This window comes from Sceloporus undulatus, chromosome 1 (genome assembly GCF_019175285.1).
Source record: "Sceloporus undulatus isolate JIND9_A2432 ecotype Alabama chromosome 1, SceUnd_v1.1, whole genome shotgun sequence".
Classification (NCBI taxonomy): Eukaryota; Metazoa; Chordata; class Lepidosauria; order Squamata; family Phrynosomatidae; genus Sceloporus; species Sceloporus undulatus.
This window is the reverse complement of record NC_056522.1, coordinates 184,453,419-184,470,973: the sequence shown is the minus strand read 5'-3', so window position 1 is coordinate 184,470,973 and position 17,555 is coordinate 184,453,419. Positions and strand designations below refer to the sequence as shown.

The 17,555-nt window shown below is 38.8% G+C and overlaps 1 protein-coding gene across 13 annotated transcripts in view; it reads left to right on the top strand.

The window, feature by feature from the left end:
- PLCB4 (phospholipase C beta 4) overlaps nucleotides 1-17,555 on the top strand; it is a 226,940-nt gene that overhangs the window by 163,252 nt on the left and 46,133 nt on the right. For 7 of the 13 annotated variants that reach the window (XM_042445101.1, XM_042445099.1, XM_042445096.1 and 4 more), the window contains 9 exons: nucleotides 3,196-3,286; nucleotides 5,011-5,106; nucleotides 5,891-5,991; nucleotides 6,937-6,975; nucleotides 7,477-7,512; nucleotides 12,365-12,506; nucleotides 13,089-13,173; nucleotides 13,399-13,523; nucleotides 14,229-14,280. In XM_042445101.1, coding sequence (XP_042301035.1) covers nucleotides 3,196-3,286; nucleotides 5,011-5,106; nucleotides 5,891-5,991; nucleotides 6,937-6,975; nucleotides 7,477-7,512; nucleotides 12,365-12,506; nucleotides 13,089-13,173; nucleotides 13,399-13,523; nucleotides 14,229-14,280 — 767 coding nt within the window. The remainder of the gene's footprint in view (nucleotides 1-3,195; nucleotides 3,287-5,010; nucleotides 5,107-5,890; nucleotides 5,992-6,936; nucleotides 6,976-7,476; nucleotides 7,513-12,364; nucleotides 12,507-13,088; nucleotides 13,174-13,398; nucleotides 13,524-14,228; nucleotides 14,281-17,555) is intronic. The other 6 variants (XM_042445103.1, XM_042445098.1, XM_042445095.1 and 3 more) reach the window with 2 other exon arrangements.

The following is a 17,555-nucleotide window of genomic DNA, read 5'->3' as shown; positions in this document are numbered from 1 at the left end:
GTTTCCGTGAGAGAGATGTTAGTGACCACACATGGTTACTGACCACCACAGTCAAAACAAAACAAAGCACAAAAAAGTTTGCCCACCTGTCCCTACATATGCTCATCTCAAGGCCTCCGCTCACATATACTGCTTCTTTCAGCCTTTGGAGAGAAGAGGAGGGAATGTACCCACATGCTGCTTCTGCTTCAGTGAAGGAAAAAAAATAAGATGTAGAAGAGAGAGGCTATCCATTGTGACCTCACATGACACTGTTCACTTGAAGTAGTGACTGTCTATTGTGATCTCATTGCAGTGTTGCTGCCTGAAGGATAGAGACTAACCCATTGTGAAATCATACTGATGTTGCCTATCTGAAGGAGAGTCACTGGCCCTAGTGTCCTCATAATGAAACTGCCAGCCTGAAGGATAAAGGCACACAAATGTGACTTCATGTTGATACTTTACACTTGAAGGGAAGAGACTGGCTATGGGCATCTCAGACCAGGCATTGCCTGCCTGCCTCTGAGAAACTGGCCATTGTAGTGCATTTTCACCAATATAAGAATGGCAAACAACTCACTTCAGTTTTTCATCTAACACCAAGAATAATGTTGAAGTTTTGAATTAGTTTCTGGAGGCAATTTTGGATGAAGACTAACAAATTGTCTAACCCAGACAAGATAGTTGGTCCAAGATGGGGACAGATTCTAAAACAGGGATTCTATCTGTTTTGCATCAGGAAGTACACTTTCTGACAAATCAGGTTCACAGTATGAAAATGTTCCTAGACATGGCTTTACATCTAGATCATCAGGTGATGGTTGTAGTTGTAGCAGTGTCTTTGGCCAGCTGAAAATGGTGGGCCGCCTGCACCCATTCTTGAGAACACACTTGGCAGTGGTCATTAATAGCTGAATTGCATCCTAGCTGGATTATTTAGACATCATTTCTGTGGAAAGTCTTCAGAAGCTTCATTTGGTCCACACTGCAAATCGAAAGATGTCAGTGAGTGCTTGCCTGGGAATTGTCTTACACTGATTCTCCAGCATTTACACCTGGTTGCTAGTTTGCCTCTGAGCAGAATTCTAAAAGTTAGTGATGATGTTTAAAAGTTCTAAAGGGCATAGGCCCACAATACTTAAGGGACCACCCCTAGATTTCTGGATGCCTTTCCTTGTGAAAGATGGATGGTTGATTTCTTTCTGGTTCCTGAAAAGTGTTTTATTATGTCAGGCTTTTGTTGTATATGGCAGATAAAGTTTTTAATACTTTGATTTTAATTGCCGACTGTATTAGAACTGGCATATCAAAGTGGTTAAGAGGCTGAGCAAAGAGTAACACATAGTAATGAATTCAGTCATTCAAATCTCGCATCTGCCTTGAACACAAGTGATCTTAGGCCAGCTTCAGTCCTACATCTACAATATGAAAGTAATACTACTTGCCTCCTTTACAGAGTTGTAGCAATGATTACAGTGAGATTAGGCCTTAAGAAATGTCAAGGTTTGCAAAAGTGCACAAACATAATGAAAACATTAAAAGGAGTAGCAGTTGCAAGACAGAAATTGCCTTGTTCATCAGTTGTAAAAATCTGTACCGGCTGGCTGAGAGGAAAAAGTGGAGGGAAATGGAATATCCTGTAAGAGGGCATGGAGGCCTGGCTGGATTCTGAACGGACTGCAGTGTCTTGTTGCAAGACTCATGCTGTTAAATCTAGGAATTGCAACCTGATTGGTACCTTGCTGAACCTGCCTAATTCCCCACTACAATGGGCCCTTGGTACCTGCTGGGGTTTGGTTCCAGGACAACCCCCCCCCCTAATAGATACCAAAATCCATGGATGCTCAAGTACCATTAAATACAATGACATAGTAAAATTGTGCCCTTTATATAAAATTCTAAAAATCAGGATTTCCAATTGTTTTTTGTTTTGTTTTTTAAAAAATATTTTCAAGCAACAGGTGGTTGAAACTATGGAGGGCTGACTGTATATACATGGCTATTGATTGATTGATTGATTGAAGAAAGTATGATTTAGTAGTCTGACAGTTTGACTGGCATTTTGTTTCCAGGCACAACTCAAAGTATTGGTTATGACCTATAAAGCCCTATATGGTCCATGCTATTTAGCAGACCATATCTCCCTATGTGAACCAGCCTGGGATCTGAGATCCTCTGGAGAGGCCCTTCTCCTATGTCCCCAACACAAACACAGTCCGTGGGGACCCGAGAGAGGGCCTTCTTAGTGGCTGCCCCTAGACTCTGGAACGCCTTTTAAAATGGAATGTTTGTAAAGGACCAGCTTGGGATGTTGTTCCATTTTAAAATATGTTATACACTGGTGCCTCGGGTTACGAAATTAATTCGTTCCGCCATTCCTTTCTTAACCTGAAAATTTCGTAACCCGAAAAGGCTTTCCGTTAGCACTGGAAAGCCTATAGCTGCACTTTGCATTTGAATTTCGCACCGAAATGAATTTCGTAACCCGAAAAATATTTCGTAACCCGAAACAGTTTTTGCCAATCCAACTTTTTTGTATCCCGGAAATTTCGTAACCCGATCATTTCGTATCCCGAGGCACCAGTGTACAGTTTTCTCTTTTTCAAATGTATTTTATTCTTTTAATAGCTATCTGTTTTAACATCGTAATAATTTAATTCCTTTTTAATGCACCTCTTTTCTATGTTTTTAATTGTATTGTTCTTTTAATATTGTGAAGCTGCTGTCAGTCCCAGTTCTGGGAAAACAGCAGGATAAAATAAATAAATAAATAAATAAATAATAGACCAATCTCAGAGGACACTTTCCTAATTGGCAAGTTATGGAAAGTGCTTGAAAAGGATAACATACTTCAGCAAATGCCATGAAAGAGTGGAAGAAAAAGATGGCTATCTTCTCCTTCACTAGAGGTGATGGCAAATTACAGGTGACTTTGTTCTTTGTGTGGCTTTCCTTTTTTCAAGAAAATTGTGGGCAGAGCTAAGCAAAGGACAATAATACACATTTTAAAGAAGCATATGCAAAACTCATGTTTATTGTTGTTGTTGTTGTGTGCTTTCAATTTGATTTCAACTTACGGTCACCCTAGAAAACCTGTTATGAGATTTTCTTGTCCAGATTTGTTCAGAGGTTTGCCATTGCCTTCCCCTGAGGCTGAGAGAGTGTGACATGCCCAAATTAGTTTTTTAGTTATGCCTTTTTTCTTGTTTATAGCTTGAAGCAGGAAGACCCTTGCCTTCCCCAAATGACCTTAAGAGAAAGATTCTTATAAAAAACAAGAGGTTGAAACCTGAAGTGGAGAAAAGTAAGTACAGTGCCATTAAAAGCATTGGGTGTTAATAACTTACAATAAAAAACAACATTGTATTTAAAACTTCTCAGTTGCTTCCAGTGTTCTCAGGAAATAATAGACTTTTCTTTTGCTATTGTTTTACTCATTAATGCAGCATGGCAAAATTGCTAATTGGAGGATTGTTGAATTGTTTTGTCATCTTATTAAATTTTGCCTTCTCACGAGATCTTGCTGTGTTTTTACAAGACACACTTTTTGGTATAAAAGAGAATTCTTTGACTATTTGTTTCAGTTTTGTTGTGATTTTTAGTGATGGTGGGTTCTATCTTCACTTTGGTACTGTATTTCAGAGTCTTGTAGTTTTGCCAGGGGAACTGGCTAGTTACATTTTGTCTATTGAACTCAAAGAGTGGAAGTAATTCCCTATCTTTCCAGTCCCCACCATAAACCAACTAGCAGGCAAACCATTATAAATACAGTGATGAAGTTATTTTGGGACAATAAATGTAGTCCTCTGCGCCATTACTTGGGAGTCAGATGCACTGTGTATAATGGGATTCTCTTTCAAGTAAACCGTCAAAGGATTATAAAATGCTAATATAGCCATACTTTAGTGGTAGAGCGAATGCTTGAAACTCCATATCTTGTCTCTGCTATTTCCTTTTAAGACCTGAGATGTGTTTTAAAATCAAAAACCTGAAAAATGTTTCATATTAGGCCAGTAATTTAATTGTCAATAGAGGAGGCCCATCATTTTGGAGTAACGCTGAAAGAGACAGGTCACATGAGTAGGGCCAACAACATTTTTACATCACTATTTTTCTCTCAGGGTGGGTCCATACTGGCCAGAATCCAAGAACAGTCCAGACTATTCTGGTCCTGGAGCTGCTCTAATGTCCCGCCAGAGTGCAAGGCACTCAGTTGCCACACTGAATGGCTGTTCACATATGCATCTACTGTGCTGCCCAGCGCCACTGCTGCAAGTTGCTCACTCTGAAGTAAGAATAAAGTTCCCAGCATCACTCACATGGCTGGGCACCTCATTCTGACCCAGACAAAGTGACTTGCATCAATGGTACCACTGCCAGGTGGCACAGAGGAACATGCATATGAATAGCCACCCAGTGCTGCAAATCCAGAGCAAGTGGTGAAGTGGTTTTTGGTTTGTTTGTCTGTTTGTCCCTCTCTTTAAAAATCCATTTAAAAGATCCTCTTCAAAATACCATTTTAAGAGGGGTTTATGGCAGTTTCAGTGCTGAACAGGCTGGACATTGTCTGGACAGTTCTCACCAGAACCTGAGATTTGGCCCTGTATCATCAGGACTACTTGCTGTGGAAATGCGGGGAGGATGTTTTATTTGGCTCATGGCCTCATACTATAGAGACTAGTCACAGTCTCATAGGACTAAACCAGATCATCAACCACTTGATTGTGTACTGTATTCTGTGTGACTTCCATATGATGATAATTCACGTGTTTTAGTCAGTAATTCATAAATTAGTCAAGATACACCAACAGGTTGGGCTGGAATGGAATTTCACAGAGCCCAGACTTTAATGGGCTGACTGAGAATTCTAGATGTCAGTATTCTTCAGTAATGTAATGCTGTCAAAGGTTGGCCTGTCCATTTAAATTCAAGCCTTAACAACTGAATGATTTTACAACATATTTTGACTAATAAACTATGCCCCCCCTCTTTTGTATGTGTGTGGTGCATCCATTTTATTTTAAATAGAACAGCTTGAAACTTTGAAAAGTATGATGGAAGCTGGTGAAACTGCTGCTCCTGTCAGCATCTTAGAAGATGATAATGAAGAAGAGATAGAAAGTGGTAAGATGATATTTTAAAATTATCTTTTTATAAACCTCTGCTGATAATTATAGTATCTGAGCTCACTTGGCAGTTAGCCTTAGTGTGAGGCTAATGAATTGCATTTATTGGTTTCTTTGTTTGTGGTCTCATAATGACCATAGTGAGATGAGCTTCCACTCTTGAGGGGAAAAAGATGAATATTTATAACTGTCCTGTATATTCTAAAATTATATGCAGTAAATGCAGTGAGTTCATGAAATATTCACATGTGGACTGATCCCATAGTATTATGTTGGTTTAATAGATAGGATAGGGGTTTAATGGATTTGAACCACCATGCAGGGCCCACAGAGCAGGTACTGATATTGTGGCTCTAATATTTGCCTCTTAGAAAGGCACATAAGTGCTGTGCAACAGCAGAGGGTGACATGGTCATATCTGCAACCACCTGCAACAGAATATCTTGTTGAGTCTTTGTTATATACTAAGAAGGCCTAAATGAGCAAAGGAGGTAATGGATGATTGCTACAGGTATAGTCATGGAGTGAGCCATTGCCAAACACAGCATTCTCCTTCTGAGGTGCCTCTGATAGCTACTTTTTGCCTACAGAGTTTTAATCCATATTTTAAGTGCTGCTATATTATTGTTACTGGGAGGAGTTCTTTATTTATGGGTAAGATGGGAGCCTTTTAAAAACTTCTGGTGAACTCTTTGGATTTGATCTGTATTGTTGCCTTCATTTTCACTGTTTCTCCTACTACCCCCGGTGTCTTATTTCTTTTGGCCTATGTGGGCATTTAGCTGACCAGGAAGAGGAAGCTCATCCAGAGTACAAATTTGGAAGTGAACTCTCTGCAGATGACTTGAGCCAAAAAGAATCTGTAGCCAACAATGTGAAAAAGGTAAGGCTGCTTTTTCTGAATATATTAAAAGACACGTCATTAAGATGGTCATGAAAACTGGATCAGAGAACATTTACATACCTGGCCGAATTGCTGGGGAAACATCACTAAAATGTCCCTCAAACATGGAGGAAGCGCACATGTGTGGAAGCCAGGTGCACTTCCTCAATCGTCATGCAATCGTCGCTCCCACACACGCGCGCTTCCTCCATGTTTGAGGGACATTTGAGTGACATTTTCCCAGTGATTCAGCCAGGTATGAAAATCTTCAAAGTGTGCAGTGCAGATACTCAGAGAAAGCTACATCTCATGTTCTGTGCACATTGTATTGATTATCCTTGTGTGTATGTGATTTGGATCAGAGTCACGAAGGGAGGGTCTGACTTCATTCACTGCAGGTTGCTGCTGGACAGAACTGCTTTTGTGCCTTCACTGTACAGTACAGTGAATCTGTCTTATTCACCTTATGAATAAAGATTTTACAATGAATAACTGTGGAAATAATTAGCGAGCCAGAATTCTGTAAAGTTAGAAGAAGCATTTGAAAGAGCCAGTTTGAGATTGGTAGCAAGGCATCATAAAAACAGACGAATGAAGGTATTGCTCTCTTTGTTCTTAATTGGTATAGTTTACTATTCCATTCAAGTTACCAAGTGGCTCTTTGTTATGAAACATTTCAGTTAGCAAAGTAAACAGATCAAATCCTGCTAACTCAAGGAGAAAATTAAAATTCTGAAACATTTTATAACTTTGTTCATGTTGGTATTCTAGCTCCTTCTTTCTTACCTAGTTATCTTCTGATCTTGATCTAGGTGGCTCTACCAGTAGAAACTCTCTTTATCATCAGGTTTTTTTTCTTTTAAAAATGTCTCTGAACTAAAACTACTAATTCAAGAATGCCAACACAACTCACTTGCTTTTTCTTTGCTTCCTATGGAATTTCAGATTCCATCTAACCAAGTTGGGAGTTGTCCATTTAGCACGGTATGTTTGTGGCTACAGGAAATAAAAGGCATGCAACTCCTTCCCGTTAATTAGCATGTCCTTGGTTATGATCTGGGTTGGCTGCTTTCATCCCCTAGTATTTAGCTATGTAATAGATATTCCAGAATAATGTCTTCAGATGTCAGTCTCTATTAACTTCAGAGACAGAATTGTCAACAGCTCCTCAAATGTGAAGTACGGAGCAGCTTCAGTTCATTGGTTTTTCATCCAGTGCTGACATGGACCCAGATACAATCCCTGATCTTATTCCCACTCATACCTTGTCATCCCTTCTGCACCAAGGGCCTTCCCTTTGCCACCTTGCAAACTGCCTTGCTTTTTAAACAGCAGCTTTAGTTTAAGCATACACCTAGTGGAAAGGATAATTTTAAAATGAAAAGTCCAGTTCTCCCTCTTGCTTTATGCCTTCCCCATTCCCTTTGAGTTATGAGTATGTGGTACTGCAACTTCTTTGGATAATATCTGTATTTTTCCCCTTAGGCTGTGGACGATTCTGAACAAGAAAACAATAAAAAGGTGACCCACGAGATATTTTACAGCTTTTAATTTCTTCATTTCTGTGCACCTAACAAGCCTGCTTTGTAGAATGCATCCTTAACTCACTGCATCATTTAGCCTTCTCTTTAGCTATTCCTCAGGATTTATTAGATTATTTATGATTTTCATGGTGGCTCTTTCTTTATAGATCCAACTACCCCTCCTTCTGTCTAGGGTAGTTGGGTGCTTAAGTTGTCTGCATGCCTCCGCTGCCTTGGGCTAATGCAGATGTTTACGTAGTTAGCTCATTGAAGAATGATTGGCCACTTTGACTTCCTTCTCCTCTCTTCATATCCCCCTCTACTCTTGCTTTCTCTTTTTCTTTTTCTTTCTTTTCTTTGGGGCAGAGGTGGTGGTTGCATGTTAAACTTTTCTCTGGCAACGCTTCGCTTGAACCTCCTTCTACTGCTGCCCATTCTCCATGTTTCTTGTCTGTGAAGATTCTTCTGATTCCAACAGGCCTACCAAGTATGAGTTTCTGTCTGCCCATCTTTTATGGTTTTTCTGTTGTTTATATAGAAGAGGCCAACCATTCTGAAATGGCTTGGAATTATGCCACAGCGATCAAATCAGTTCCATATGAACTGATCCATTACTATCTTTTATGAATGTACATCTTCCTAAATTTTGTTTTTACAGGCAGAAATGAATAATTTTAGCATTTCTCTCCTCGCTGTGAAAAAGTCTGCCAAAACTGTAAAGTTTTTGAAAACTACCTGTAGTTCAGGATTTACTCTGTCCAAAACAAAATACACATGGTTTTAAATGTAGAAAATGGCATTCTGTGCTTAGAAAACAAGTTTCCTTCACAATATACACGTTTGCTGCACAGAAAGCAGGACTTTCTGCAAAGAAAATATTTTTATCGTTTTTTGTGGGAGGGGTTAGGCTGTGTGTTTGTGTTCTGGAAGAGTTTATTCCTGATGTTTTGCCAGCATCTGTTGCTGGCAACTCCTGGATTCACTGCAGGGAACATAATAGTACAGAGGATCCAGGAGTTGCCAGCCACAGATGCTGGTAAAATGTCAGGAATAAACTTTCAGAACATGGCCACATAGCACAAAAACCCCACAAAAAACTATGCATTCCGGACGTGAAAGTCTTCAACTTCACAAAATATTTTAATACATGGATTTTTTTCCCCGTACAGATGTACTTGTCTCTGTGCATAAAATACTGCACTTTTTTTGGAAATATATATGTTTTGTATAGAGCAATTCCTGAACTTCAAGGATTTTTGTACCTCTAGTATACCCATTAGGATTTCCAGCACTCGAGAAATGTATTTTTCATTCATTTTTAATTATTTTCTAATATCCTTTCCACTTCCTACTATCTTTTCAAAGGGCATGCAAAATATTTCATAGCTAATTATGGACCAGGAGAAATGTCAAAGAAAAATGTCAAGGAGAACATGACAATAAATTTGAAAGGTTGATCTTTCTTTCCATATTTTTCTTAGAGGAATATTGACTTTAAAATAGACGTGCAGTTAAAATAGTTAACTGTTTAAAAGGACAGATGGAAAAAGAGACATCTTTCCTGGATTACAGCCTTCTCTCTCTTTTGTCCCTCGCCCTATAAGCATCTCATACTTGCAGGCTTTTTTCTGATATATGATGCAAATTCTTGTTGCAGATCATTTAACAGCTCTAGGCTATTGCCAAGATATTGACTAGCTGCTATAGAATGATATGAACATTGTGCCTTTTTAATGGAAATGACAGTGAAGTAAAGGGCAATTATATTGAATACTTTCTTGGTGGGCAGGAACTGGGGAAAGAGTAAGATGGAGGGGGAATCTGTTCCTGCTACTTCTAGCTCTAGAAGCAGCCTGCATCTCAGAAGTAGCCAAGGAGCCTTGGGTGCCCATTTATACTTAATGTAATATGACAGCCAGATGCCAACTGAAAAAAAGAGAAAAACTTCCAAGATTTCTGTTTCCCCTGCGTTGCAAAGTAAGTAGGTCACAAGGTGGAATTGTTAAGGGATCCTTCCCTTTTTTTTTTGAATGGTGACTAATATTCATACAACTGTGGGTTGGATCCAAAACTAGATTTCCAATGCAGACTGTTTCTTTGGAAGACTGTTTTCTGCCTTGTGCTATATAGTATTGCATGAGAAAAATAACAGTGAAATCTAAAAATCTTCTGCATGCACAAGAACATAGAGCAAACTCTTGATGAACAAGAACTTGAAGCTCGCTGAAGGATTTGTTCATTATAACAATGCATGAAGAGTTTTGCAAATCCTTGTGCAAGCACATGAGAACAGCAGAAATAGCAGCTCATGGTTCTTTGGATCCAATAATGCATGCATGAGACTTGGAGGATATGTACTATATTATAACAGACCTATTGAAGTTTTAATTATTGAGTACCTTGTAATTATTCCTTTCTCCTGTCCCTCTCCACTAATGGTGGGCAACTGTGGAAGGTTATGGGGGCCCCAGGACACCTTGAAAGACCTCACACACACTTACACAAGGTGCACACACACACTCACACACACTTTAGAAAGAATTGTCTCCAAACATCCTCTATGTCTCCAAATGCCCTCTAGGACATTTTCTCCATTTTTAAAATTATTATTATTATTATTATTATTATTATTATTATTATTATTATTATTGGTTCTCCATGACCATTTTAGATCTGGAAGAAGCCTTTCTATAGCAACAGGAAATCAGTTCATGTGCAATTCTTGTTTTAGAAAAAGCCCTATCCTGGGTCTAAAATGGCCCAAAGCGCCAAAAACATGGTGAAAATTTCCATTGTGTCTTCTAGATCACACCTGGGGACAAAAAGGGTTTGATGGGTTTTGCAGGGGGCAGGAATCAAAGAAGTTTAGTGCACCAGGATGGATTCGGAATGGAACAAAAGGGGGCAGGAATGAGTGCAGAACAAGTGGGGGATGCATTTTACCACACACAAAAGTCCCCATTCTGTTCCCTTCCCTTCTGTTCCGTTCCCCATCCATCCCACAGGAGGCAATTTTTTAGAATGGTTACTGAACCGTTCTCAAAAATCGCCTCCTGTGGGATGGATGGGGAACGGAAGGGAAGGGAACGGAATGGGGACTTTTGTGTGTGGTAAAATGCATCCCCCACTCATTCCGGCCCCATCCTGGCCCCTTTTCTATCACACAAGGTCTGTTCCAGGGGCCTGTATGATATTCTCTAAGGTTTTGGTTTGGTTTGGTTTTTGGAGGGTTTTTGTTTGTCTTTACTTCTGAAGGGCCTGGACCAAAACAAATGGCTCCTGGGGTGTTGCATGGTGCCACTCTTTCCTCTACTTTACACCAGCTATAGCCTGTTAGAAGTACAAAAAAGAAGAAAATTACTCTCTTTTACTATTACTGACATAGAGAGTGGCCATGACTTTTATACATCGGAGCTGTTGAAAGAAGCTGACATTTTTGAAGCTTGTTTATTTCTACCTGGGATGAGTCACCATTTATGATCTTTTTTCTTCTGTCCTGGTCAAAAGGGCAAGGCACTACCATCACTACTAGCCCTTGGGAGGATGGAAACAAGAGCCCCATCCAGTTTGCTACAGTTTAGATCAGTGCTGACACTCCTCAGCCTGTAGGGAAGTACCATGCCTGAAGGCAGCACTGCTCCCTTCTTCTCTCCCTCTTCTTTCTTCAAACAGGATAGGGTTGAAGGATGGCCGATGATTCAGGAGGCCTTCTACTGGCCTTTGTTGACATGGGGATGGAGGAAAGACTTTGTTTCCAAATGACAAGGTGGACATTTTGGCAACTGCTTGGCACTCGTCTTTGTAGATTTCTATTAGCTAAGTGTAGTAACACCACAGGAGGCATTAGTGAAGGGTAGATGGTATTCCAAGTCAAGGTTCAGCACTGAATAAGATAATATGTAGGGCAGGTATTTTGTATTTATCTTAGGAAGGTGAATAATTCCCAAAAAATCCATGTTCCTTTACCCTGGGTCCCAAGATGGAACACTGAAAACACACATTAAGGTGTGTGCCAGCATGGTGTAGTGGTCTGACCATTGGACTATGACTCTGGGAACCAGGTTTCGAATCCTCACTTGTCCATGGAAATCCACTGGATGACCTTGGGCAAGTCACTCTCTCAGCCTTAGAGGAGAGCAAAGGCAAAGGCAAACCCTTCTGAGCAAATCTTGCCAAGAAAACCCTGTGAATTGGCCATCTTAGGGTCAACATAAGTCAGAAGTAACTTGAAGGCAACAACAGCAAATTAAGCTTAGGTGTGTACTAAGGTCATAAATTGGAAAATTAAAAATACACACTGAGGCCAAGTATAGAGCACAGGACACTCTGTTCTGCATGTGACCGGATACTGTCTGTATCTCTAATAAAGGTGAATCTTAATCTTTAGCCCTGTTGCCATCAAATTTCAGAATATTGTACTGTATTTCTCAAATTCATCCTTTGTTTCCATTGCCCCCACTCTTGATTTGTTTACTGAGCCCTATATTTCCCCCTTGCTTCCCTTTCCAAAATGTTTAAAATGTATATCGTAAATTCTGTTGTCACAAAACAGGAACTTCCTCCTAGTATTTAAATTGCTCTGGAAAGAGCTGATGGTGACACAGAATAATCAGTAATCATGATAATAAGATCTTTAACTACAGATGTACTCAGACACTCTACATGTCTTTCTTTGGAATATGTAAGCATAATGTGTATGCGCTGGTGATGGAATAGGGCTCTTTTATGTCATTATCCATGTATGCTCTCTGCTAAAAATTCTGACCAAATCCTCTTTTAAATTCATTACAGTTTAGCCCTCCAAAAGGTGCTGTTAATGATATATTTCTTTGTTCTGAATTTGCTTTCAGGGTGTGATAACTGCAGAAGATGAGCAAGCATGGATGGCTTCTTACAAATATGTAGGTGCCACAACTAATATACATCCATACTTATCAGCGTTGATCAACTATGCCCAACCTGTAAAATTTCAAGGTTTCCATGTAGCGGAAGGTAACTAAAAAGGTTCAGTTAATGTAAAATATATTTTCCAACTTTTTTTAAAAGTATTATTAATCTAGTTATGAAGTTTACCTTACATTTTCCCTGACATTTCATTTCATCCTTTGTCCACATGGAGGCATCAAATTATGAGATGTGAACCTATTTCAGCAATGCCAAGCAAAATTGTTACATGGTACAAATGCCTTTGGCTGGCTTGCTTTTCACTGCTCAGTAATACGTGGTTATTATAAATATGTATTTTTTAAATTATAATACTCATTTAACTTTCAGAAATATGAAGTGCCATTGATATTTTAGCTCTGAACATGGTGAATTCATAATTTGGGGGAAATGGCAATATTATCACTGATTTGAAAAGTCATTGTGTTGAAGAAGATGACTGAGAAACAAATGAGCGAAATTTGATTTTTGTTGAATTTAATTTATCTATTTATAGATTTTTATACTGTGCCTTTTCTTTACTAAGAATCTCTGAGGTATTTGTGTTCAGCAGTTTAACTTCATTTTTGATATTCTATTAATTTTGCACCCAAAGTTTTACAATGGAATTTTTACTTATTTTCTTTTTAGAACGCAACATTCACTACAATATGTCATCTTTTAATGAGTCTGTTGGTCTAGGTTATTTGAAAACACATGCAATTGAGTTTGTGAAGTATCCTTTTATGGAGAGTACTATAATGGGACTGTTTTAACATTACCACTGATGAGGGATAGTACTTGGTACCCAAATAATGCACAACCTTTTATTAAACATGATCATTGTAGTGTCAAATGCCTTATGAACTGGAACATTTGGGGGTAAAAAAGAACATGAAGTGTGAGCAAGTGGTCTATATATGTTGCTTGGTTATTCCATTTTCTTTAACAAATAACACAGCTATAATAAACGTCAAATGAGTCGGATTTACCCAAAGGGAGGCAGAGTGGATTCCAGCAATTACATGCCTCAAATTTTCTGGAACGCTGGATGCCAGATGGTCTCACTCAACTATCAGACTCCAGGTAGACAGATACATCTACTGCATCTGAATATCAAGGAAAGGCAGCTTAAACTGTAACTCTCTGCCAGATGTCATCATTTTTGCTCCTGGCATTATTGAATAATGTGTGCCAGGCCAAGCAGGCACTAAGGTTGTAAGTAGGGAAGCAAAAAAACTATAGAATTTGCCATTTTGCATTACAGAGTTAATCAGTATAGTTGCAGAGGCTCACAGAGGTTTTGGAACGCTACAGACCCGTTCCAGGGCCAATGCAGTAATGTTCATAGTCAGTGCTTCTGTCTGCCACATGAATCTACAGAAAAGAAAGGAGAGGATGGGAAAAATCTGTCTTGCTAATGGCCATCCATCCATTCAGCTTTTGAATCCAGTCCTATTAGACTTAAAGTAGGAGGTTCACTAGGAGCCGGTAGAATTGCAGAAACATGAACTAGTTGGTTCATAAGATATACAACATTTTGATGCTTTCTCAAGTGTCATAGCATGGAAGGTAATGGAAAGCCATTGCTCATTTGAAATGCAGTTTTATCTTCAGCAGGATTAAGCATGTGTAGATTTGAGAACAAGGACTTTCAGTGAATACACAGGAGATGTTTTCTCGTTAAAATGGCTGTCCTGGACAAATTATCCCTTTAGATTAAAAAGGCTGTTCAGATGCAGCAAGTGTTACTCAGGAATGAAGTGCTAAACTATTTTTGTCTCTTGACAGATTTAGCAATGCAGTTGAATCAGGGAAAATTTGAATATAATGGGTCATGCGGGTGAGTAATGATTTAATCTGTTGTCATTATGGAGAACTATGTCACTTTTAATTATGTGCTGCATATGAAAAGCAGGATGTAAAGATTAAATTCTCTGTACTGTTTTATAGAAGGGAGCTCAAAAACCAGGGTCTAATTACACTTAGGGGGGAAAGAGGCTAAAGAAGAACCTGAATGTGTTCTGTAAATACAGGAAGCACTGTTAAGACTTTACAGAAGGATTATTTATTCAGGTTAAATCAAGAGTTGGCAAAGTGTCACCCAAGAATTGCATGTGTTCCCCTCAAGGCTACCCAGTGGGTATGGAATGCCCCCTTTTTATTTTTATTCATTTAAAAAAAATGTACCAGCTTTTATCATTAGTATATTGGTACATGTTCTCCTTGGGCTATTTTAGGCGCAGGAGAGAAGTTTTCAAAAGCAAGCAAACAAATAGAAAGTAAGGTCTCTACTACACATAAAACAACCTACTCCTACTTCCCCCCATGGCAGAATTGTCTAAGGAGCATGAGTGACATTTTGAGTTTAAATTCTAAATTTGAGTTTAAATTCAAAAAAATAAAAAATAAAATGGGAGATTTTAGGAGAGGTGTATGGTGGGCCAATGTGGCCCTGCCAGCACATGGCTGTTGCCCATGTCTGGCTTAAATGCTATGTTGAGTTAAGGTCTAATTAACTCTTGCAAATATAAGTTAGAAACGTTAATGTCCGATGACGCATTTTAAATATTGAATAAACATTTTAAAGCTTCCTTGGTAGTTTTCCGAGAACATTCACAACAGCAGAAGATCTAACTGTGATAAAACACAATTGTAAAAAAACAGAAGTTTTTCAGGGCCATACTCTTCATGATGGCAACAACCCCGATTTGTTATGTGTCTCCATCCTCCAGTCATGTATGAAGTAAGATTGGAGGAGGTCTGCTTTTCATCACCAGCTGGAGAATGTAAGATCTTTCTGTCCTTCATATCTAATGGTCTGCCCCAGGCACTTCTTCCACACTGCTCATTTACAGAGTTGGAACTAGGCCAGTGTTAAAGATTGAATGATGGGGGTTTATATCCACTTCCTATCATCCAGGCACCCCTTTTAATGTTATAGTTAGACTATCAATACCCTGCTTTTGCACACTGTTCAGTCAGGCATCAACCGCACCTACCACTATTTGGCTTAGTTTGGCCCTCAGTAATTCCTCTCTCAGATCAGGAACATTTTGGTTTCCCTTCAGACACAGGCTATTAGTGCATACGAGCTATTTGACACTGTTTAATTCAACTTCTTTAATTCAAAGAATTAAAATCATTACAGACTTCCTTGGCAGATGGTCTCTTTTTGTTATTGTTTGTTCTTACTCTCATTATGAATGACATACTGCAGATTGGAAATGAGTTATGGTAAACTGCTTATTTTTGCAGTTCAATTGAACTGCGGGCCACACATGAGGTTTCATCTGGAAGGATATCCTTAGTGAAGATACTGGAATTTTTGTTTTGCTTGGCTGTTTACTATTTGATCCCTTGCCCTATAGATGCAGAAAAAAACTCTTTTTCTCTCACACACATACACTTCCCAAACTTGTTTCCCTTTTATCTTCCTTTATTTTATTCTTCCTTAGCTTCCAGTTTACCTTGATGAAAAAAGAAAGGAGATTTTCAATAACAACTGCAAATGCTGTAAAAATACAAACATGATTACTATTGCATCTCACCAGTGCTAATCTGGATTACTATGATGTTCTCTATGTTGGGCTGCCTTTGAAAAGCACTCACAAACTTCAGTTAGCGCTAAGAGTTGCAGGCAGGTTCTTAACTGAGGCTGGTTTTAGGGCAAATACAACTCTTTTGTTGCAACAGTTCCACTGGATGCCAGTCCATTTCTGGGCACAATTCAAAGTGCTAGGTTTGATTGGATCCAGGATATTTGAAGGACTGTATTCAGTAGAGATCTAAGATTGTCTGGAGAGGTCCTTCTCTCTGCCCCAGCATTTTCTCATGCTCATTTGATGGAAACTAAAAAGAGGACCTTCTCAGTAGCTGCTACCAGACTTTGGAACTTACTCCCTTGAGATGCCAGAATGGCCCCATCCTTGCTTTCTGTCTGTCAGCAAGTTAAAACTCATTTGTTTTCTTTTTCTTTTTCTTTTTTTGCTGTCAGACTTTTACAAAGTGATTAGGGCCAGGCTGTTAATGCTGTGTGGTTTGTGTATTGTCTTTTAATGAATTTTAATACTAGTACTTTTATTAATGTTTTGTATAGTTTTAGTGTTAAATTGGTTTTGTTTTAAATATGCTGTTATAAAAAGCTAATAACAACCAAAATAACCAAAATAAAAGCAGCAAAAACTATAAATGCATATTTCATCCTCTGCTAAGACAGAACAGTGTATGTGCCAAAGCATAAATTTATATATACAGATGAATCTAAAACACTGTGTTTTAAAAGAACAGATTGTAGGCAAGTTACTAATAGTTCATTTCTCTTTTGCTTATGCATGCATGCATATTCAGTCGAATTTAATTATCCATTTTCATTGCACCCATGTAGACATCATCAGTTGATGCTGATTTATTTGCCTTTGGAGTTATTTGAATGTGTGTTTTTTTCCCTTACTGGAGAGTAGAAAGGGATGACTGGTATCAGGTCTGTAAACTAAATGAGATGTGGGTACTGGCCCCTTCCATTAAAATTCTTTGAAAAACTGGGTTTGTATTCAGCTGTCTAGATATCAAATCTGGCAGTGTTGAAGTTGGTGCAATGTATGGTTTTTGCTGGTTGTGAGGTTTAAACGATAAGAAATCACTAATTTATATGGATTTGAAGTTTCATAAATGGCCTTCTGGAGGTGGACAGGATTTATCTGTTTTTCACTCTAAAATTGTACTGGGTTTACATTTGCGAGATGACTTTGCCATAAACTTTTTTATAGTTTTTATGTAAAACATAACTTGGTCAAAGCTCCAACCTTTACTCCACAAAAGAGTCACAAAGGCATTCAGGCAACCATGTAATACACAGCCTTAACACATGCTCAGCCACTTGGATAAGAAGCATCAATTAAAAATAAACAAATTTGGAGTTTGGTCCAGTTATTCTGTAAGGAAATCACACAAATGGTTCAGATTATAAAAAGAAATGTCTGAAAAGACTCAGAAATAATACAAACCATGGGTCAGTACATACGGGCCTTGAAGCACGCCCTCATCACATGCTAGGGTTGCCTTGGGGCGGCGCTTCCAGACGCCCCTCAACCCTAGCACGTGATGAGGGCATCAAAA